Consider the following 23,834-nt stretch of genomic DNA (forward strand, 5'->3'; position numbering starts at 1 on the left):
AAATTGTGGATGGCATTGCAAAGTCCTCCTTACAGAGCAAGCAGGTAGAAATTAGAGTTCCCCTAGGCAGAGCAGAATTGAGAAGTAGGATTAAAAAAGGTATAGAGAAGAAGTGGCAGGAGGATTGGAAAAATGAATTAAGGGGCAGGCATTATTTTTCTAGTCACCCACTAGGTAAAAAGGTCTCAGACTGTTACCTTTTAAGTCGTAGAGATATGGTGAAATTAACAAGACTTAGGTTGGGGCATTGTGGGCTAAACTATTATTTAAAGAGAATAGGAAAACCTCCTACTGGATTATGTGACTGTGGTAGTCCAGAGACAGTCCAGCATGTTTTGCTGAGCTGTAATCGATACAAAATTCAAAGAAACATGTTGCTCAAGAGGCTATCTGGCTTAAATTTGTTTTGGTTTTCTACTAAATCTTTGTTTGGCCATCAAGAGAATCAACATCTGATTGAAGAATTTATTATTCAGTTTATATGTGAGACTAGGTTATATTTGAGTTCCTTGAAGTTCTATATTTAATTATACATCCTGTGGAGGGCTGTAATATGCCTAGATGCGTCTAAATGCTGGAGGAAGGACAAGGAGAACAAAAGTAGCTAAAAAGTAGCTAAGGGACGTCCGGAAATTAAGATGTTGTCATGGGTGTCATAGAAAATGTTTTAATGACTGGATGATATTTAGCAATTTTGAGGTGATAAAAAAGGTCAAAAGAAAGCTACATAAGTTATTTCTAGTTTAAAGAATAAATACTATGCAGATATGCTGAAGAATTGTTGTCCATTTACTTTAAAACACATGGACGTAGTGGCAATCTGATTAAATGATTCAAAAGATGGATGGCAGGGATTATTATAAACCCACACATTTTGGAGATGGGTTCAATCTACATGTCTGCTGCAACAGACAACATTTTAGGCAGCTTTTCTTTTTCCAAAAATAATTAGCCATAGGCTGTGTGGATTGTAGTGATTCTTTGTATGTCTACAGGTATGAGCAAGACCAATTCTTGACTGGGTCAGATATCAAAGTTTGATGAGTCCTGGACTGAAGGACTAGGAACAGAGTTTTCCAGAGTATTTTCCCCTACTTGTGCAGAACATTTCTATTGTCTTTTGTCATTCTCAGCTGCAAAAATGGAGGAAAAGAAGAACCTATTTAATCTTGATGCTTACGTCCTAAGGATGCAGCAAGATCACCCAATCTTTTCTTTGTCAGTTTACAAATACAATTTGACACATTTAAACGGTGTGTTAACTTGTGATATGAATTATGAAAAAGCCAAAATTGTATCTTACCATATGTGTAGGAGGGAGCTGTAGAGAATAGAGAAAAATACAGGAATTAATTTTTAACAAGTAACTAAAATATATTAAAACATTTAATCACTGAACTTCACTGTTGCATTTTCTGGGTTTCTGGAATGAGGGACATATACCAGGCATGACAATTACCTGAAAATAATTAATGTGGCTATATTGGGGAGAAAATCTGCTAGCAAGCGCACTTCAACTAACAAAAATCATATTTCCATTTTACTTTATCACCTCTGTAGAAACAACTCCTGATTAGGTATAATGCTTCATAATAATCTTACTATTTTATATGCACTCCTTCTTGGCCAGTTAACTAATTAACAGAACCAACAAACTGTTCTTGGTGTGCTTTTGCTGATCTTTACAGCTAAAATTTGAAGTTTTAATATTGTATGACTTTGAAGTGTATTTATTTTTTAAAGTACCCTTACAAACATGCCACAAACTTTATTTTCCACTCGTGGATAATGCAGGATAATGTAATTGGTGGAAACATAGGCATAATTCACAACCACCTACATTGAGTTGGGGTTCACCTTAACAGGCTGGTCTGACGCGATGACATAATGATTTGAAGTTTTTACTGCACTTTGTGTTCTGTCACAAACGAGAGAAAATCTGCAGATGCAGGAAGTCCAAGCAACAGACAAAATGCTGAAGGAACTCAGCAGGCCTGGTCCTCCAGTCCTGCTGAAGGATCTCTGCCTGAAACGTTGCCTGTTTACTCTTTTCCATAGATATCGCCAGGCCTGCTGAGCTCCTCCAGCACTTTGTGTGTGTTGCTTCATGTTCTGTGTTTGGTTGACAATAAATGAGTTGTTATGGTTTCCTTTAAACTTAAAATGCTTCCTCTGTTTTATTTATGAAAAACGGTAATAATTATTTCATGGTGTATGACTGCAGGGATAATTTCCTTCCCAATATTTCACTTTTTCAACTTGGCAAACTAAGTTTTCAAGTTCACTTTATTTAAGTTACCGACTAAGCATAGAGAGAACTCCTTCAGTGATGTAACTAAATACATTTCTGAAATTCCACCATTGAACTAGCAGTTCTATGAATGAATAAAGAATATGTGCTTCCTGTGGAATACTTCTTTTATTGATCCCTCTGACATGCTGCTCATTTTCTCCACATGCCACCTTTCCCTGGCAGATTCCTGTATACCAGGGCTTCCCAACCTACCTGGGGTCCACAGACCTCTCGCCTAATGGTAGGGGTCTATGGCATAATAAAAGTTGGGAGCCCCAGCCTTACACCTTATCCTGCTCATAAGGTAATATAATATACTCCTTTATACTTCAGTGACTGAGGTGGCAATGACCTAGGTTTCCTTCGCATATTTGATTTGTCCAAGATTCTCTTACAACGATTTCACAGCTTTCCATAAGACAAGGCACAAAATTGGGCCATTACCATCGAGTCTCTTTTACCATTTGAACATGCATGATTTATATTCCCTCATAGCCCCATTTTCCCACCTTCTCCCCATAACCTTTGACACCGTTATTGATTAAGTACCTATCAACCTCCATTTTAAATATACCCAATGACTTGGCCTCCATAGTGCTTTGTGCAATTAATTCCACAGATTCACCATCCTCTAGTTAAAAAAATTCCATGACTTTCAGAAACACTTACGCGCTCTAAGTGCCGGAGGAGCGTATGATCTTTGTGGTTGGGATGATTTCACTGGAAAAAAAAATGTAAAGTTTCACGACACGTGCTTGTAATTTGTATGTAGCCAAAATATTGCTGGAGCCAAGGTTAGCAACGGTTTTGAAGAATTGAATAATTTGTTAATGTATTTATAACCCTCATTATAAAGTCAGCTTCATGGTTTTCAAGTTAGGAAGGATTAAAGCTCTATTCTACAGTGCAAAATGGAAGACAGAAATGACCAGTTGATTAAAAAGAGAATGAGGGATATGGTGAAATGTGATTACTCTGATGGTTTAAATAATTTATTTGCAATGGTGCTGCGTTCGTGATGACTCAAGGCCACCTCAAAAGTGCCACAGTTGTAAAGTAGTATGTCTCTTTCGGCAAAAAAAAACCTGAATTAATGATTGATAACTTAATAGATAAGTGGCTTTCTGAGGCAATCAGACATCAAACTAAATAACATAAATTACAAAGTGAATGGTTCACATGATTGAAGCATTTGTTACACTTTTTTAAACATAAATTGCATGATATATACTTATTTGAAAATAGAATGGGTAAATTGACACCGACTATGCATCTACAGAATCCCTACGGTCATGTAATTGATTACAATTGCCAGGGACCCTGAAAGTGAGGGATTTGTGAAGTAGAATACATTATCTTGTCTCTTTCTAATTCTGATTTTCTGGTTCCATGCCCATCTACTTCTTGAAGCCACTTTATTTCTCTTTTTCTCATGGAGCCGCCAGAATTCTGAGGCATGATACCATAAGCATGATTCCAGACCAAGGTTAATACCAGCAGTACCAAGAATTTTCAGCTTTCCTCTTTAAAACAAAAACTGTGTATTGCACCATTGCAAATAAATTACTTAAGCCGTCAGAGTAATCACATTTCACCATATCCCTCATTCTCCTTTTAATCAACTGGTCATTTCTGTCTTCCATTTTGCACTGTAGAATAGAGCTTTAATCCTTCCTAACTTGAAAACCATGAAGCTGACTTTCCAATGAGAGCTGCTGTTCTTCTAGCAAAGTTACAACAAGCAATTGAGGGAATTCTATCGAGGAAAAAAGTCTCCTGTCTGTCACAGTCCCTTTATTCTCTCTGCCTGCTTCCCTCAGGATACTACTGATGAATAATGCTTATATGTCACCTGGTATTTTGTTGTAAAATATCTTACCAATGTCCCTCAATTCTGATCAGCAGCAACATTGGGCGCAGTTATTTTACAATGCAGAAAATAATAAAACGTTAAATTGTCTCCTATCAATTGTGAATTCATGTTCAACTGGAGTACATTCTTTTGACTGACACTTCAGGGCACTGTTGAGAGAGAATGGTGCGTTCTCAAAGGGGCAGGTCTTTGTTAAAGAGAAGCCGAGGCTCTGCTGGATGCATTGTATCATTCCGAAGAAAAGATAGTACCAAAAAATTTATCTTCCATTAGAAATGCTAAATGATCATCAGTAACTTGCCAGTGCTATAATTAATCAATACTGCATAGAAATAATTTCATGGAGGCGAATGCCCTCTTTCAATGAAATTAATTGATTGAGCTATATTTAATGACATTGTTTAATGCCTTAGACCATAAGACCATAACATACAGGAGCAGAATTAGATCATTTGGCCCATCAAGTCTGTTCTGCAATCTCTCCATGGCTGAGCCATCTGGCCCCTCAGCCCCAATCTCTTGCCTTCTCCTTCATGCCCTAACCAATCAAGAATCTATCAAACTCTACCTTAAATATAAAGACAGGGACTTCACAACTGCTTGTGGCAATGAATTTAACAGATTCACCACTCTCTGGCTAAAGAGATTCCTCCTCATCTCCATTCTAAAAAGACATCCCTCTATTCTGAAGCTGTGTCCTCTGATCCTAGACTTTTCTACCATAGGAAACATCCTCTCCACATCCACTCTAGGAAAGACCTTTCATCATTTGATAGGTTTCAGTTAGATCATCCCTCACTCATCTGAATTCTAATGAATACTTCCCAGAGCCATCAAATGCTCCTCATGTGATAAGATGTTCAATCCTGGAATCATTTTTGTGGACCTCCTTTGGACTCGCTCCAGTTTCAGCACATCTTTTCTAAGATAAGGGACTTAAAACTGCTCACAATACTCCAAGTGGGGCCTCACCAAAACTTTATAAAACCTCAAAAGTACATCCTTGCTTTTATACTCTAGTCCTCGTGAAGTGTATGCTAACATTGCATTTGCCTTCCAAACCATAGACTTAACCTGCAAAATAACCTTCAGGGTATCCCGCACGAGGACTCCTAAGTACCTCAGATTTTCTATTTAGAAAATAGTTAAATCTTTCATTTCTTCTATCAAAGTGCATGACCATACACTTCACAACACTGTATTCCATATGCTATTTCTTTGTTCAGTCTCCTAATCTATCTACATCCTTCCATAGCCTCTCTACTTTCTCAAACCTACCTGCCTCTCTACCTATCTTCATATTGTCTGCAAACTTTGTAACAAAACCATCAATTCCATCATCCAAATCATTGACATAAAACGTAAAAAGAATCGGTCCCAACACAGACCACTGTGGAACACCACTAGTCACTAGCAGCCAACCAGAAAAGGCTCCCTTTATTCCCACTCTTTGTCTCCTGCCAATTGACCACTGCTTTATCCATACTACAATCTTTCCTGTAATACCATAGGCTCTTAGCTTGTTTAACAGCCTCATGTGTGACACATTGTCTATCCTGCTTGTCATTTCTTCAAAGAATTCCAACAGTTTTGGCAGGCAAGGTTTTCCTTTGGGGAAACCATGCTGATTACAGTCTATTTTATCATATGCCTCCAAGTACTCTGGAACCACATCCTTGACAATCAATTCCAACATCTTCTCAACCACTGAGGTTAGGCTAACTGGCCTATAATTTCCTTTCTTCTACTTCTCTTTCTTCTTGAAGAGTGGAATGACAGTTGCAATTTTCCAGTCTTCCAGAACCATTCCAGAATCTTGTGACTCTTAAAAGATCATTACTAATGCCTCCACAATATCTTTAGCTACCTCTTTTTAGAACCCTGGGGTGTACACCATCTGGTCCAGATGACTTATCTACCTTCAAACCTTTCAGTTGCCTATGAATCTTCTTCCTAGTAATGGCAACTTCACACACTTCTGACTCCTGACACTCTGGAACTTTCACCATCCTGCTAGTGCCTTCCATAGTGAAGAATGATACAACCTACTTATTAAATTCATCCGCCATTTCCTTGTCCCCCTTACTACCTTTTCAGCATTGTTTTCCAGTGGTCCAATATCCACTCTCAAAACCCTCTTTTACACTCTAGGTATCTGAAGAAACTTTTGGAAATCCTCTTTAATATTACTGGTTAGCTTACTTTTGTATTCAATCTTTTCCCTCTTAATGTCTTTTTAGTTGCCTTCTGTTGTTTTTTAAAACCTTCCCAATTTTCTAACTTCCCACTAATTATTGTTCTGTTTTCCGCTCTCTCTTTGGTTTTTATGTTGGCTTTACCTTCTCTTATTAGCCTTGGCTGTGTCATCTTGCCTTTAGAATACTTCTTCCTTTTTGGGGATATATATATATCTTATGCCTTCTGAATTGTTTGCAGAAATTTCAGCTAATGCTGCTCTGCCATCATCCGTGCCTGTGTTCTTTTCCAATCAATTTTGGCCAACTCCTCTCTCATGCCTCCGTAATTCCCTTCACTCCATTGTAATACTGATTCATGTGACCTTAGCTTCTTCTCAAAATTCAGGCTGAATTCGGTCACTTGCCCCTAAGGGGTCTTTTACTTCAAGCTCGCTAATAAATTCTGGTTCATTGCACAACACCCCATCCAGAATAACTGATCCTCTAGTAGGCTCAACCATGAGCTACTCTAAAATGCCATCTGGTAGGCACTCTAAAAGTTCCTCCTCCTGGAATCCAGCACCAACCTGATTTTCCCAAACTACCTACATATTGAAGTCCCCCACGAGTATTGTAACATTACTCTTTTGGCATGCATTTTCTATCTCCCATTGTAATTTGTAGACCACACCTTACTACTGTTTGGGGGTCTGTATACAACTCCCATCAGGGTCTTTTTACCTCTGCAGTTCCTTAGCTCTACCCACAATGATTCAACACCTGTGTCACCTCTTTCTAATCACTCAATTTAATTTTTAACCAACAGAGTAACACCACCTCCACTCTCCATCCTGCCTGTCCTTGGACGTTAAGCTCCCAGCTATAATTTTCTTTCAGCCGTGATTCAGTGATGCCTACAACATCATACCTGCCAATCTACAACTGTGCTGCAAGTTCATCTACCTTATTCCATATACTGTGCACATTCAGATACAACACCTTTAGTCCTGTGTTTATCCTTTATGATTTTGTCCACCTTTTACATCGCAACTCATCCCATTGACTGCAGTTTTGCCCTGTCATCAGCATCTCCTTGCTAGAAGTCTCATTATTTTATTTTTAAACCAACTACCTCATCCTCAGCCCTCTCATTCTGTTCCTATTCTCCTCCAAGTTAGTATAAACCCTCCCAAACAACTCTAGCAAATTTCCCCGCAAGGATATTGGTCCCCCTCGGGTTCAGGTGTAACCTATCCCTTTTGTACAGGTCATACCTTCCTCAGAGGAGATGCCACTGATCCATCAATCTGAACCCCTGCCCCCTGCACCAGCTCCTCAGCCACGCATTCACCTGCCCAATCATTCTATTCTTACCCTTACCGGCACGTGGCACAGGCAGCAATCCAGAGATTACTAGATCCAGAGTCTGGATTTAAGATGTTATTTATTTATAAAATTCAATTTTTAACTCTCTTAGAGGGGTGTAAGTTTTGTATCAGAAGAATTATTTCCACTTTTAGGATCTCAGCGGTATTTAATTGATAAATCTTATCTCTGTTTTAATCAAAAATCTTGTCTTTTAGTTAAGTTTAGATATTCCATATGGATCAGAGTCAAGATGGAAAACAATTGCAAAATCATGGGCTAATGAAGATAACTTAAACCAAAGATTACCGTCTTCCAATGGTTTGTCAGCCACAAAGGTGTCATTCTTGTTTTCCTCTGGTTTTGTTACAACCATTGACGTTAGTGGAGTAACAAAGTTGTATTTCAGTGAAAGTTCCAGAATTCTACTTGTTAGATTGTTCTTTTCCTCTCCAGCTGCAGAAACCCTGAATACAACAATTGATAGAAACTATTTTGGTAGCAATTGTCACCCCATGAAATAAATAAAAGCCCTCCCAGGTAAATAACCATTCCTGAAATCATGTAAACTATTTGTGTGTCTTTTGTCTACAGCCAATCAAAATGATTTCAAAATTATTATGAGATATTTTTGTGGCAGTCTCATTGAGAGTATCGACAAAGGGGCATTGAGACTTAATCAAAACATCTATTTTTCAATTGCTATTGAGTTATCAATTATCAATTAAATTAAGGATGATGCAGGATCAGGAGATGTGCTGTAGTTGCATGATGTGGGAGCTGGTGGACCCCACAGTGATTCCTGGTGACCACATCTCTAGCAGGCGTTGGCTGCTCGAGGAACTCAGGCTCAAATTTGATGACCTGGAATCTGAGCTTCAAACATTGCGGCACATCAGGGAGGGGGAGAGTTACCTGGAGTCTCTGTTTCAGGAGGTAGACACCCCCTTTTAGATTAGCTGCAGCAAATTCAGTCTATGGTCAGGGACAAGAGGGTGTGACTATGAGTGAGGTGGGTAGTGGGATCTAAGAGAAAGTGCTGGACGAGCCTCAGCCCTTGAGCTTGTCCAACCGGTCAGAGATTCTTGCTCCCTGTGTGGATGAGGGTGGGGACTGTAGGAAGGATGAGCAACCTAACTCTGGCACCATTCAAGGGGCTGGGGGGGGTAGAGGGGAGAAATGTAGAGGTAATTGTGAATAGTATAGTCAAGGGAATAGACGAAGTTCTCTGTCACAGGGAAAGAGCTTCTCAAAGACTGTGTTGCCTGCTTGGTGCCCAGGTTCAGGACATCTTATCTGACCTACAGAGAAATTTGCAGTGGGAGGGGAAAGCTCCATTTGTTGTGGTCCATGTGGGTACCAATGACACAGGTAGAACGAGGAAAGAGGTTCTGCTGAGGGAATTTCAGCAGCCAGGGACTAAATTAAAAAGCAGAACCAAAAAGGTTCTGGATTACTACCTGAGCCACGTGCAAATGGGCATGGGGTCAAGAAGATTAAGAGTTAAATGCGTGGCTCAGGGATTTGTGTGGGAGAAGTGGGTTTGAATTCACGGGAAATTGGCACCAGTATTGGGGAAGGAGGGAGCTGAACCAATGGGACGGGCTCCACCTGAACTGTGATGGGACCTGGATCCTAGTGAATCACATAACGAGGGCTGTGGATAGGGATTCAAACTAAATAGTAGGGTGTGGATTCAACAGATTAGAGAAGTATGGATAAAGTAAAAGAGAAAAGTGTGGATAAAGATAAAGTAAAGGCAAAAGATAAAAAAAGAGAAAAGTAAGAGTGGAGTGAAGAAAAGTCAAGTGCAAAAGAGTAAAAGATTACTCGATTTTAAAAGCACAATGAGCGTAAGGGCACTTTATCTGAATGCCCATAGTATTCGTAACAAGGTCAGTGATCTTGTGGCACAAATCAGTACAAAGGGGTATGATTTAGTGGCCATTACAGAGATGTGGTTGCAGAGTGGACAGGATTGGGAATTAAATACCCAAGGATATCAGGTAACACAGAAGGATAGGCAGGAAGGTGAGGGAGGTGGGGTAGTGCACTTAATTAAGGATGAGATCAGGGTGATAGTGAAAGATGATGTAAGATCTAAGGAGCAGAATGTTGAATCCATCTGGGTAGAGATTAGCAATAATAAAGGGAAAAAAAATCACTGGTGGGAGTTGCCTATCGGCCACCAGAGAACAACATTACAGTGGCACAGGCAATAAACGGAGAAATATCTGCGGCATGTAAGAATGGAACACCAGTTATCGTGGGGGACTTTAACTTGCACATAGATTGGGTGAATCAAGTTGGTTGAGGCAGTCTTGAGGAGGCCTTCATAGAATGCATCCGTGATAGCTTTCTTGAACAGCATGTTACTGAACCTACAAGGGAACGTGCTACCTTAGATCTGGTCCTGTGCAGTGAGACAGGTAAAATTAGTGATCTTGTAGTCAGGGATCCCCTTGGAAAGAGTGATCACAGTATGACTGAATTTCTCCTACAAATGGAGGGTGCAATAGTTCAATCTAAAACCAGTGTATATTGCCTAAATAGTGGAGACTACAACAGGATGAGAGAGGATAGGGTAGATTGGGAACACAAGTTATATGGTGGGACAGTTGAGGAACGGTGGAAGACTTACAAAGAGATTTTTCATGGTGCTCAACAAAAGTATATTCCAGTTAAAAACAAGGACAGTAAGGGTGGGGAGAGCCAGCCTTGGATAACTAAAGAAATAAACAAAGGCATCAAACAAAAGGCTCGTGCATACAAAGTCACCAAGAGTGGTGGGAAACTGGAAGACTGGGAAAACTTTAAAAAGCAACAAAGAAGCACTAAGCAAGCAAAAGAGAAAGGGAAGCTAGATTATGAAAATAAACTATCACAAAATATAAAAACAGATAGTAAGAGTTTTTGTAATTATATAAAGTGGAAAAGGGTGGCTAAAGTGAGCATAGGTCCCTTGGAGGACAAGAAGTGGGAATTGATATTGGGTAATGAGGAAAGGGCAGAGGTTTTGAATGACTATTTTGTGTCAGTCTTTACAGTGGAGGACACGTCTAACACGCCAAAGAGTGATGATATGGATGTGATGGGAGGTGAGGACCTCGATACAATAGCTATCACTAAGGAAGTAGTGCTGAGCAAACTTGTGGGCCTAAAGGTAGACAAATCCCCTGGCCCTGATGAAATACATCCCAGGGTACTGAAAGAAATGGCAGAAGTTATAGTAGAGGCTTTGGTGATGATTTACCAAAATTCTCTCAACTTTGGGCACATCCTGGTGGATTGAAAGATGGCGAATGTCACACCACTGTTCGAAAAAAGGATGCAGGCAAAAGGCAGGTAACTATAGACCAGTTAGTTTAACATCTGTAGTTGTGAAAATGCTTGAAGCTATCATTAAAGAAGAAATAGCGAGGCATCTGGAAAGAAATGGATCCATCAGGCAGATGCAGCATGGATTCAGCAAAAGCAGGTCCTGTTTGACAAACTTACTGGAGTTCTTTGAGGATATAACAAGGGCAGTGGATAGAGGGGAACAGATGGATGTTATCTACTTAGATTTCCAGAAGGTGTTCAATAAGGTGCCACATAAAAGACGTATCCATAAGATAAGAATGCATGGAGTTGGGGGTAATGTATTAGTATCGATGGAGGATTGGTTAGCTTATAGAAAGCAGAGAGTTGGGATACATCAGTGTTTCTCTGGTTGGCAATCAGTGGTGAGTGGCCTGTCACAGGAGAGGATGCTGGGCCCACAACTGTTCACAATATACATAGAAACATAGAAACATAGAAAATAGGTGCAGGAGTAGGCCATTCGGCCCTTCGAGCCTGCACCGCCATTTATTATGATCATGGCTGAACATCCAACTCAGAACACCGCCCCAGCCTTCCCTCCATACCCCCTGACCCCCGTAGCCACAAGGGCCATATCTAACTCCCTCTTAAATATAGCCAATGAACTGGCCTCAACTGTTTCCTGTGGCAGAGAATTCCACAGATTCACCACTCTCTGTGTGAAGAAGTTTTTCCTAATTTCGGTCGGAAAAGGCTTCCCCTCTATCCTCAAACTGTGACCCCTCGTTCTGGACTTCCCCAACATCGGGAACAATCTTCCTGCATCTAGCCTGTCCAATCCCTTTAGGATCTTATACGTTTCAATCAGATCCCCCCTCAATCTTCTAAATTCCAACGAGTACAAGCCCAGTTCATCCATTCTTTCTTCATATGAAAGTCCTGCCATCCCAGGAATCAATCTGGTGAACCTTCTCTGTACTCCCTCTATGGCAAGGATGTCTTTCCTCAGATTAGGGGACCAAAACTGCACACAATACTCCAGGTGCGGTCTCACCAAGGCCTTGTACAACTGCAGTAGTACCTCCCTGCTCCTGTACTCAAATCCTCTCGCTATAAATGCCAGCATACCATTCGCCTTTTTCACCGCCTGCTGTACCTGCATGCCCACTTTCAATGACTGGTGTATAATGACACCCAGGTCTCGTTGCACCTCCCCTTTTCCTAATCGGCCACCATTCAGATAATAATCTGTTTTCCTATTTTTGCCACCAAAGTGGATAACTTCACATTTATCCACATTAAATTGCATCTGCCATGAATTTGCCCACTCACCCAACCTATCCAAGTCACCCTGCATCCTCTTAGCATCCTCCTCACAGCTAACACTGCCACCCAGCTTCGTGTCATCCGCAAACTTGGAGATGCTGCATTTAATTCCCTCATCTAAGTCATTAATATATATTGTAAACAACTGGGGTCCCAGCACTGAGCCTTGCGGTACCCCACTAGTCACCACCTGCCATTCTGAAAAGGTCCCGTTTATTCCCACTCTTTGCTTCCTGTCTGCTAACCAACTCTCCACCCACACCAATACCTTACCCCCAATACCATGTGCTTTAAGTTTGCACACTAATCTCCTGTGTGGGACCTTGTCAAAAGCCTTCTGAAAATCCAAATATACCACATGCACTGGTTCTCCCCTATCTACTCTACTAGTTACATCCTCAAAAAATTCTATGAGATTCGTCAGACATGATTTTCCTTTCACAAATCCATGCTGACTTTGTCCGATCATTTCACCACTTTCCAAATGTGCTGTTATCACATCTTTGATAACTGACTCCAGCCGTTTCCCCACCACCGACGTTAGGCTAACCGGTCTATAATTCCCCGGTTTCTCTCTCCCTCCTTTTTTAAAAAGTGGAGTTACATTAGCCACCCTCCAATCCTCAGGAACTAGTCCAGAATCTAACGAGTTTTGAAAAATTATCACTAATGCATCCACTATTTCTTGGGCTACTTCCTTAAGCACCCTGGGATGCAGACCATACATTAACAATCTGGAAGAGGGGACTGAGTGTAGTGTAGCTAAGTTTGCTGTTGACACTAAACTGAGTGGAAAAGCAAATTGTGCAGAAGATACGCAAAGTCTGCAGAGAGATGTAGATAGGTTAATTAAGTGGACAAGGGTTTGGCATATGGAGTACAATGTTGGCAAATGTGAGGCCATCCACCTTGGAAGGAAAAATAGCTGGTCGGATTATTATTTAAATGGTGAAAAATTGCAGCATGCTGTTGTGCAGAGGGACTTGGGAGTGCTTGTGCATGAATCACAAAAGGCTGGTTTGCAGGTGCAGCAGGCTATCAAGAAGGCAAATGGGATGTTGGCCTTTGTTGCTAGAGGGATTGAAATTATGAGCAGGGAGGTTACGCTGCAATGGTACAGGGTACTGGTGAGGCTGTACCTGGAGTACTGTGTGCAGTTCTGGTCTCTATACTTGAGGAAGGATATACTGGTTTTGGAGGCGGTGCAGGGGAGGTTCACCAGGTTGATTCCAGAGATGAGGGGGTTAGTCTATGAGGAGAGATTGAGTCGCCCGGGACTGTACTCGCTGGAATTCAAAAGCAAGAGGGGAGATCTTATAGAAACATATAAAATAATGAAAGGGATAGATAAAATAGAGGCAGGAAAGTTGTTTCCACTGGTTGGTGAGACTAGAACTAGGGGTCATAGCCTCAAGATTCAGGAGAGTAGATTTAGGTTGGAGATGAGGAGGAAGTGCTTTTCCTAGAGAGTGGTGAATCTGTGGAATTCTCTGCCCAATGAAACTGTGGAGGCTACCCCAGTAAATATATTTAAGACAAGGTTGGATAGATTTTTACATAGTAGGGGAATTATGGGTTATGGGCAAAAGGCAGGTAGGTGGAGATGATTTCATGGTCAGATCAGCCATGATCTTACTGAATAGCGGAACAGGCTCGGTGGGCCAGATGGCCTACTCCTGCTCCTATTTTTATGTTTTGCATTGTGTTTTGATATTGCACTTTTACAGAAAGAAAACTCTTGTTATATTACCGCTGCTCTAGGAGTTGTTGTATGGTCAGGTAAGCCCATAGACGCTCAGTAAAGTCACCAAAAATATATTGCTGTTGTTGAATAATATTCTCAGCCTCTGAGATGTTCACACCAGCTTTAAAAGTCAGGTTTTCAGAGGCCTGTTGGAGAATTAGGAAAGAAACTAAATCTTATAAAGATCAGGAAAGTAAATTAAACTTTTATCTTTGTTCCATGGCGTGAACTCAATTTACAAGTCACTTTAAAATAATGCAGTTATGTTATACAGTTCTTAATTACTTGTGAAGTAAAAAAGCATGTAACATATTTATGCCTATATAATAATCAATAGAACATGTTCAATACATAATGCCATCAGAGGGTATTTGGGTCATACTTTGTACTGTTATGAAGTTTGTAACTGGTTTGGGTAATGTTTATTCCTTAATCAATGCTACCAAGGCAGCTCATTAGAATGATTATCCTAATTGATTTTGAACCTCTGCAAATTGGTTGCTACATTTACTTGTAAAATACCACCAACTATTTCAATACTGTGTGAAACAATTTGTCGCATCCTGACAAAGATTATAATCCAGTCAGGAATATGCTACCTGAATTTATGATGCCCAAAGTGCACTGTCAGTGATGGCAATGGAGCCTGATACGATAGAGGGTTTCAGATGAGTATGCAGAGAATGAAGGGAAATGGACCATGGTACAAGCAGAAAGGATTAGGTGTCATTTGCTTAATTAGCTTGGCACAACATCATGGCTGAAGGATGTGTACCTGTGCTGTGCTTTCTATATTTATTAATCACAGAATAGGATAAATACTGCAGTATCGTTTTCAGCATCTTGGAGATGTGGGCAAGGATAGATGCCAGGCAAACTTACGGCCGATACAGTAAGATTCTGGTTGAAGAATCCATCACGTTCATATTTTAACTGTAAGTAGAAAATTATTAAAAAGCAAATGGGTGCAAAATATATATAAAAATTGAGGAGGCTGTGGAAAAATGAGCCACCACAGGTATAATGAGTTAATTAACATGTAGTACTATAACACTGCATTTTATCATTCAATTATGTCAATAAATCAATTAGCATAACCAATAATACTTACTGTTTTAGCATTGATCTCTGCTGTGAGTAATTGTAAACTATTGTCTGAAATCTTGCCAGCCACTACAATTTCTGACCCATCAAAATGCTGTCTGAAACTGGCCTGAGTTAAATCAGAAATGCCATTTTCTGGGTATTGCAATTCGATATCTAAAAGCAAGGGATTTGCCACTTCCTCATAGAATCCCTGTGAAAAAGAAACATTTAAGAAGTTTGGTTTACTCCACAATTATGCAATCATTGAGATGTTAATCTGGAGGTTCCACTTATGCACACTCAAAGGTCAGACCACATCTCAAACTAGTTCTTCCTGACTTGAGGAGTTGCAACATTTTAGTAATTGATTTGAACTCTTTCAAGCAAGTTACTTCCATAGCAATGGTATATAACTGAGAGTTAAAGGACTGCAGTATCCAATATCTATATTCTACAATGCGTTATTATTCCCTGCCCTTCTGTTATGACATCATTAAAGTAAACCCCAAGCTCTGAAATATCCCTCAAAGTCTCACTCCCAACATCATAGAATGAAAAATGAAAGCCTTTTCAATCCAACTCCAGCCTCAATGTTCTGACCTTGACCTCTGTCCTCCCATCCACACTCTCCTCAGATCATGAATACCTTGACTCAATGCCCGCCCACTTGTTCTGAGTCACTCCCTGAATATTCCTACTGTACTATTCCTCGGCCTTTTTTAACAACTCTTCTCTAATCCTATTTACACCATTCCTTGGCCTTTTTAACACCTCTTCTCTAATCCTATTCCCCATCTCCTTGGTTCCCAGCACGAGAGAAGGGAAGATCTCTTCAGGCCTCGAGTTTGTTGCAAGGGGCCATGCAAAGACAAGGCCAGCATTCTCTTCTTTGGGTTTCACTTCTTTAAACTGTGCTTCTGAACTCAGAATTCAGTTCCAATGTCATCAGTAAGAGTCTATCTGTACATCCTCCCTGTGGAATGTGTGGGATTTCTCTGGGTGCCCTGGTTTCCCTCCGTAGCCCAAAGACGTACAAGTTAGTAGATTAATTTGTCATTGTAAATTGTCCCGTGATTAAACTAGGGTTAAGCTGGGAGGGTTCTGAATGGGCGGCCTATTCTGTGCTGTATCTCAATAAATAAACAACCAACTGGGAATTACCAAACTCACAGTTTACTGGTTCACTGCCCAATTTTAGAAGTGATTTCTTATCACTGTAATACGTACTGTTGTACATACCCTCCCCACCAATTGACATGGAGTTTCCCCATTTAAACTTTAATTTAACCAACACATATCAAAGTTGCTGGTGAATGCAGCAGGCCAGGCAGCATCTCTAGGAAGAGGTACTTTAATTTGAGTGTTTTTATGATGCAGTCCTAACTCTCAGTTCTACTTGGAGTGCTCTGGTTGGCTTGAGGATTAAGGGAGGAGGCATATAGAATCCCAGATGCAGATGAGGAGGAAGAATACCCTATACTTAGAGGGAAATAGGAGACAATCTTATTCCCTTGTTCCCATCCTCTGTAAAATTGCCTCACGCTCTCCTCTTGTACTTTGAATATCAGTGGAATCGGGCAAACTGTCACAAAATATATCTGGTTTGCTTTCACAGCAACAGACATAGGAAGTATTCCTTTAAACACTTTATTAAGCTTAATATCCGATACCTCAGGTGGAAATATAATTGGATTAATTAACCTTAATGTCATTGACTGCTCTTAGTAGAGACTCAAATCTATAAGTTACCAGTTATTACAGTATTTAATACTTTTCTGTGTATGTTTATCTCCAGAAGTCTGGGAAAGAAAGAAGCTTCCTCACTATAACTTTACCAGAAATGTATTGGAAATCTGGTTCATGAGCTTGGAATATGTTTTTTCATGAGTGTGGAATATGTTTTTTGCTGCGAAGGTGAGACAGCTCTGAAGAAAATCTGGGCCACAATAGGTGAACCAATATCTATAAACATCTAATATTCACTTCACCTGGAGCTGCAGGGGAGCATCCGAGTCCTCATAAATCCGCCGTGCTATGCCATTATTATCCAGAGCCAATTTCTCCAGAAAGCTGAACTTAACATCATAACCAAAGCCAAGGGCATATACATTATATCTATCCTTTATAGCACTTTTAACATTTTGCTGAATTTTTGATGGGTTTGACTCTCCTACAATAGAAACAAACACAAATAATTTCTTTCACATTCATCTTCATTTAACCATTTCCAATAAGCAGGCAATACCTTAATTATTTAGCTCAGCAATGTCAGCAGCTAGAGTTATCAAATAATCACATGAACATATTTTCAAGATTTAGAAAATTGCCTATATATTTAACCCTTCAATGGTTCAAAAGGTTCAAATGTTTATTTATTATCATTGTATGTTTGCAGTACACAACTCTGAGATTCTTCTTCTCCAGATAGCCACAACACAAATAAATACCATGGAAGTCAGTCAGAGAGAAACAACGAACTCACCAATACAGCCGTCAACCCCCCCAAAGCCCCTCCCCTGCAAGAAATGTGATAACATCGACCCCAAAATCTCCTCTCCCCGCACAAAGAAGAATGAGAAAGAATGGCAAAAACACAGAATATAAAAACCAAAAAAAGTCTATAGTCCGCAGTCCAAAAGCCACATGCAGAAACCTCAGTAACATTCAGCAGCATTATTGAAAGAGAGTGACCAGGCACAGGCACAAAAAAGTCTATAGTCCACAGTCCAAGAGCCACACGCAGAAAGCTCGGTAACATTATTGAAAGGAATGCCCAGGCACAGCAAGAGGCCACGCTGGCGTCCTCTTCAGCAGCAGAGCGATCCCACCAGCTGTCGGCACTTGCTCTCCAGATCCGCCTTGATGTTTCAATCTTCCTCGGCACTTTAATTGGTGAATAATCGAAGCTTTAATAGGTGAAATGGAGTCAAACATCAGCTCATGTCCTGTCTCGTAGTTTCTTCACCTCAAAGCTTGCTTCCTGGAATCTTCTTGGAGACAGCAAAGTACTGGATCACTCAATTGATCTCCAAACTGGAAATTGCAGGCTCTAGCAATTGTAGATACACATTCAAGATGAAAACCAAATGTAAAAGAAGTGAAATAAATGGTTTTGTGACTTATCCAGAAGATGTCGACCAAAGGAACATTGCTTGCAGGTGCCATCTTGTCCAGAAGTTCCAGCACGTTGGTAAAGTAACACTATCCATCAGTAGCCCTCATTCAATTATGATATTTCAGGATTGCAGCAATTAATGATAAAGGGTAGGGGTGACTTAATTTTATTGTAACAGTGAAAGTGATTTTATCAATCCAAAGCTAGCTTGTTAAATCTAAACAAAGCAAATTATGAAGGTATAAGGCATGTATTTGCTACTGTAGATTGGAAATCTCATTAAATAGGTAAGGCAAGATCTCGACATAGTGGCTCAGATGGGTACAGCTAGTGAAACTGCTGCCTCGCAGCCCCAACAACCCTGGTTCAATCCAGATCTCTGGTACCGTCTGTGTGGAGTTTACACGTTCTTTCAGGGACTAACTGAGGCATTCTGATGTCCACTCTCACTCCAAAAACCGGTGAGTTGGTAGATAATTAGTCACTGTAAAATGCCTGAAGCATCCAGACAAGTTGATTGAATACGTAGGCTCGTTAGTCTGGGGGTATTATCCTTGCTTAGGGGGTAAGAGGTCCCAGGTTCAAATCCTGAATGAGCCCACTTTCATCTGAGCAGGTTGATGAACTGGCATGGAGGGACAAATAAAAAAGGAAAGAGACTGCCCACGTTTCAGGTTGAGAGGGAAGCAGGAAAGTCAGTGAAAGGAATTACGTTTCTAAAACTTTGTCACTCTGGTGGTTAGCGTTATGCTATACAGTGCCAGCGACCATAGTTCAATTCCTGCAGCTGTTAAGGAGTTTAGCAGTTCTCCCTGTGACTGTATGTGTTTCCCCCGGGTGCTCCAGTTTCCTCCCACATTCCAAAAGACTCGTGGCTGATTAGAGTAATCATTCACATGGGTGCAGTTGGGTGGTGTGGGCTTCTTGGGCCACAAGGACTTGTTACTGTGCTGTACTTCTAAATAAAATCAAGTAATTGAAAAATAAAATAAGCTCAGGGATATCTACAAAAACGTGTGGAGTATATAATCATCTTGGGTAGGGTGGTGTAAAAATGGATATCTGATGGTCAGAATGAACTCCGTGCACCAAAGGACCTGTTTCTATAGGCTATTTCTCAATGACCCAATGACAAAAATCAAGCCTACGTTTATTTTCTTTCAAGATACTGCGTGGAATAGACCCTTCCAACCCGATAAGCCACGCCACTCCCTGACAACCCCCAATTTAAACCTACCCTGATCATGGGATAATTTACAATTGCCAATTAACATACTCAGTACTCTTTGGACGGTGGGAAGGAAGCAGAGCACTCAGAGAAAACCCACGTACTCCATGGGGAGGACATACAGACTCGTCAAAGAGGATGTCAGGATTGAATTCCAAACCCCTATGCCCCTAGACGTGATAGCATCATGATAACTACTACGGTACCATGCTGTCATTCCTGGGTTGTGCTAATGTTCAACTGTGGATGTAAGAAACTGAGAATTAACTTCCATAAAATTTAGACACTTTGTATTAGAACAGAGGATTCCTCCTATTGATTCATATTTGTAATGTGGACTGTCCTTTCAGTTTTGTCACTTTTGAATGGAACAATAACATTTTATTTCTATTTTCTCTTTTATTATCAGAAGCTGCTTAAAAATTGTCACAGAGTTCTCCATCAGCAAAAAGTGAGGCCTTAGAACACAAGTGATGACTTTCCCAGGTTTGTACTTCAAAGTTCAAAGTAAATTTGTTATCAAAGTGTGTAAATATCACCATATACAGCTCTGATAGTCATTTTCTCACAGGCATTTGTAGTAAAGTAAATAAATTAAATAGAATTAATGAAAAACTATCCACAAAGTCTGACAACCAACCAACCTGCAAAAGAAGACAAACTGTGCAAATACAATAAAACAGATATTAATAATAAATAAATAAATGAACATACAAATAAATAAATAAAGAGGACATTGAAAGACTTTGGAACATAAACAAGACTTTAAGACCATGAGACCATAAGACCATAAGACATAGGAGCAGAATTAGGCCATGTGGCCCATCAAGTCTGCTCTGCCATTCAATCACGACTGATCCTTTTTTTGCCCTCATCAACCCCATTCCCTGGTTCTCCACCTTCTCCCCATAACCTTTGATGCCATGTCTAATCAAGAACCTATCAATCTCTGCCTTAAATACATCCAACGACCTGGCCTCCACAGCTGCCTGTGGCAACACATTCCACAAATTCACAAACCTCTGGCTCAAGAAATTTCTCCACATCTATGTTTTAAATGGACACCCCTCTATTCTGAGCCTGTGCCCTCTTGTCCTAGACACCCCCCCATGGGAAACATCCTTTCCAGATCTACTCTGTTTCAGTCTTTCAACATTCAAAAGATTTCAATGAGATCCCCCCTCATCCTTCTGAGAGCCATCAAACATTCCTCATATGATAACCCTTTCGTTCCCAGAACTTGTGATGCGACGACAACGATGACGACAACGATGCTTGCATCCTTGTGAACTGCCTCTGAACCCTCTGCAATGCCAGCTCATCTTTTCTAGGATGAGGAGCCCAAAACTGTTCACAGTACTCAAGGTGAGGCCTCACCAGTGTCTTATAAAGCCTCAGCATCACAACCTTGTTCTTGTATTCTCGACCTTTTGAAATGAATGGTAACATTGCATTTGGCTTCCTCACCACCAACTCTACCTGCAAGTTAACCACTAGTCACTGGCAGCCAACCAGACAACGATCCTTTTATTCCCACTCACTGCCTCCTACTAATCAGCCAATGCACTAACCATGTTAGTAACTTTCCTGAAATACCATGGGCTCCTAACTTGGTAAGCAGCCTCATGTGTGGCACCTTGTCAAAGGCCTTCTGAAAATCCAAATATACAACATCCACTCCGCTTTATCCATCCTACTTGTTATGTCCTCAAAGAATCCCAGCAGGTTTGTCAAGCTAGATTTTTTCCTTAACCTCATCTTTAACAATTGACTCCAACATCTTCCCAACCACTGAGGTCAGGCTAACTGGTCTATAATTTTCTTTCTGTTGCCTTCCTCCTTTCTTAAAGAGTGGAGTGACATTTGCAATTTTCCAGTCCTCTGGCACTAAGCCAGACTCCAATGGTTTTTGAAAGATCATTGCTAATGCCACCACAATCTCTAATGCTACCTCTTTCAGAACCCTAGGGTGCAGTTCATCTGGTCTGAGTGACTTATGTACCCTTAGGTCTTTCAGCTTTTTGAGCACCTTCTCCCTTGTAATAGTAACTGCACTCACTTCTCTTCCTTCACATACTAGAACATCTGGCACACTACTAGTGTCTTCCACAGTGAAGACTGATGCAAAATACACATTTAGTTCATCTGCCATCTCCTTGTCCCCAGTATTATTTCTCCAGCCTCATTTTCTAGCGGTCCTATATCCACTCTCATCTCTCTTTTATTTTTATATACTTGAAAAAACTTTTACTATCCACTTTAATATTGTATGCTAGCTTGCTTTCATATTTCATCTTTTCTCTTCTAATGATTCCTTTAGTTGCTCTCTGTAGGTTTTTAAAAGCTCGCCAATCCTCACTCTTCCTGCTGATTTTTGCCTTGTTGTATGCCCTCTCTTTTTGCCGCTTACATTAGCTTTGACTTCCCTTTTCAGCTACAGTTGTACAAATTTGCCATTTGAGTATCTCTTCATTTTCGGAATACATCTATCCTGCACCTTCCTCATTTTCCCGGAAACTCACGCCATTGCTGCTCTGCTGTCATCCCTGCCAGCATTTCCTTCAAATGTACTTTGGCCAACTTCTCTCTTATACCACTGTAATTTACTTTAATAAACTGAAATACTGCTACATCAGACTCTACTTTCTTCCTATCAAATTCAAGTTGAACTCAATCATATTGTAATCACTGGTTCCTAAGGGCTCTTTTACTTTAAGCTCCTCAATTGCCTCCGGTTCATTACATAACGCCTAACTCAGCGTAGTTGATCCCCTAGTAGGCACGATGACATACTGGTCTAAAAAGCCATCTCATAGGCATTCAACAAATAGATCGCTTGAGATCTATTACCAACCAATAATAGATACTGTTATGTCCCTCCTCCTGCTGTGAAATGGGGACACCTCTTTTTCCCTTATTAGGGAGAGAGAGAGGCTGTGGTGTGTCAAATTACTAGGTGAACAAGTAGTCTTTGGGGTACTGTAAGTCTGTGTCTTTATTGATGCGTTGCTGCACACTTGATTGCTCGGTGGGGGTCGCCGATGCTTTTTGCTGGTGGGGGAGGGGGGTTGTTGCCTTGTTGCTGCTTGTGTGTGGGAGGGGGAGCTGGGGGGGCTTTGGGGTTCTAACGTTTAACTGTCATTCATTCTTTGGGGCATTCCGCTGTTTTCGTGGATGTTTGCAAAGAAAAGGAATTTCAGGATGTATTTTGTATACATTTCTCTGATATTAAATGTACCTGTTGAACCTGTTGAACCTGATTTTCCCAATCTAACTGCATGTTAAAATCTCCCATGACTATTGTAATATTGCCCTTTTGACACACCTTTTTCTATTTCCTGTTGTAATCTGTTGTCCACATCCCACCTACTGTTGGGAGGCCATCAGGGTCCTTTTACCCTTGCAGTTTCTTAACTCAACTCACAAGGATTCAACATCATCCAGTCCTATGTCACATCCTTCTACTGATTTGATGCCATTCTTTACCAGCAGAGCCACAACATCCCCTCTGCCTACCTTCCCATCCCTCTGATATAACGTGTAACCTTGGACATCCAGCTCCCAACTACAACCATCCTTCAGCCATGATTCAGTGATGGCCACAACATCATACCTAACAATCTGTAACAGTGCAACAAGATCATCCACCTCACTTCTTATACTCTGTGCATGGAGATATAACACTTTGAGTGCTGTATTTACTACCCTTTTTGATTCTGCATCCCTAATGCACTGGTACTCACCCTGCTGGCTGCAATTATGTCCTATCATCTGTCTGTCCTTCCCGACAGACTGATTGCACGCTATCTTTGCTTTTTTACGATCCGTCCTATCCTAACTCCCCTCATTCTAGTTCCCACTCTCCTGCCAAATTCGTTTAAACCCTCAACAACACCTCTAAACAAACCTGCCCGCAAGAATATTGGCCCTCCTCAGGTTCTGGTATGTCATACCTCCCTCAGAAGAGATCCCAATGATCCAAGAACCTGAAGCCTTGCCCCCTGCACCAGCTTCTCAGCCACACATTTATCTGCCAGATCATCCTGTTTCTACCCTCACTAGGTATATATTGTCCTGATAGTAATATCTACAACTGGTGTCACCCCAAAGACACTACACAAGAGCATTAAACAATTAGGGCCACACAGTAAATCTTCAGAAAGCCACTAGATTAGTGCGAAAGCTCTTTAGCAATCGACAGGTGAGTGTGCTTGGCTATGCCCGCATCTCAGGTTTAACCTGCTTAAGCTGAGAAAAGATGCAAACAAAAGAATACTGACAGCATGAGGTGGGAGAGCTTGACCGTGAGTTCATAGGGTGTGGA

At 40.7% G+C, this 23,834-nt stretch overlaps 1 protein-coding gene across 1 annotated transcript in view; it reads right to left on the minus strand.

Moving 5' to 3' along the window:
* Positions 1–23,834, minus strand: part of LOC140211250 (inter-alpha-trypsin inhibitor heavy chain H3-like) — a 61,659-nt gene that overhangs the window by 12,532 nt on the left and 25,293 nt on the right. Inside the window, exons 10-15 of the mRNA XM_072280905.1 lie at positions 17,156–17,337; positions 15,193–15,378; positions 14,088–14,227; positions 8,018–8,175; positions 2,963–3,013; positions 1,304–1,321 (exon numbers count right to left, since the gene is read on the minus strand). Coding sequence (XP_072137006.1) covers positions 1,304–1,321; positions 2,963–3,013; positions 8,018–8,175; positions 14,088–14,227; positions 15,193–15,378; positions 17,156–17,337 — 735 coding nt within the window. The remainder of the gene's footprint in view (positions 1–1,303; positions 1,322–2,962; positions 3,014–8,017; positions 8,176–14,087; positions 14,228–15,192; positions 15,379–17,155; positions 17,338–23,834) is intronic.

This window comes from Mobula birostris, chromosome 16 (assembly GCF_030028105.1).
Source record: "Mobula birostris isolate sMobBir1 chromosome 16, sMobBir1.hap1, whole genome shotgun sequence".
Classification (NCBI taxonomy): Eukaryota; Metazoa; Chordata; class Chondrichthyes; order Myliobatiformes; family Myliobatidae; genus Mobula; species Mobula birostris.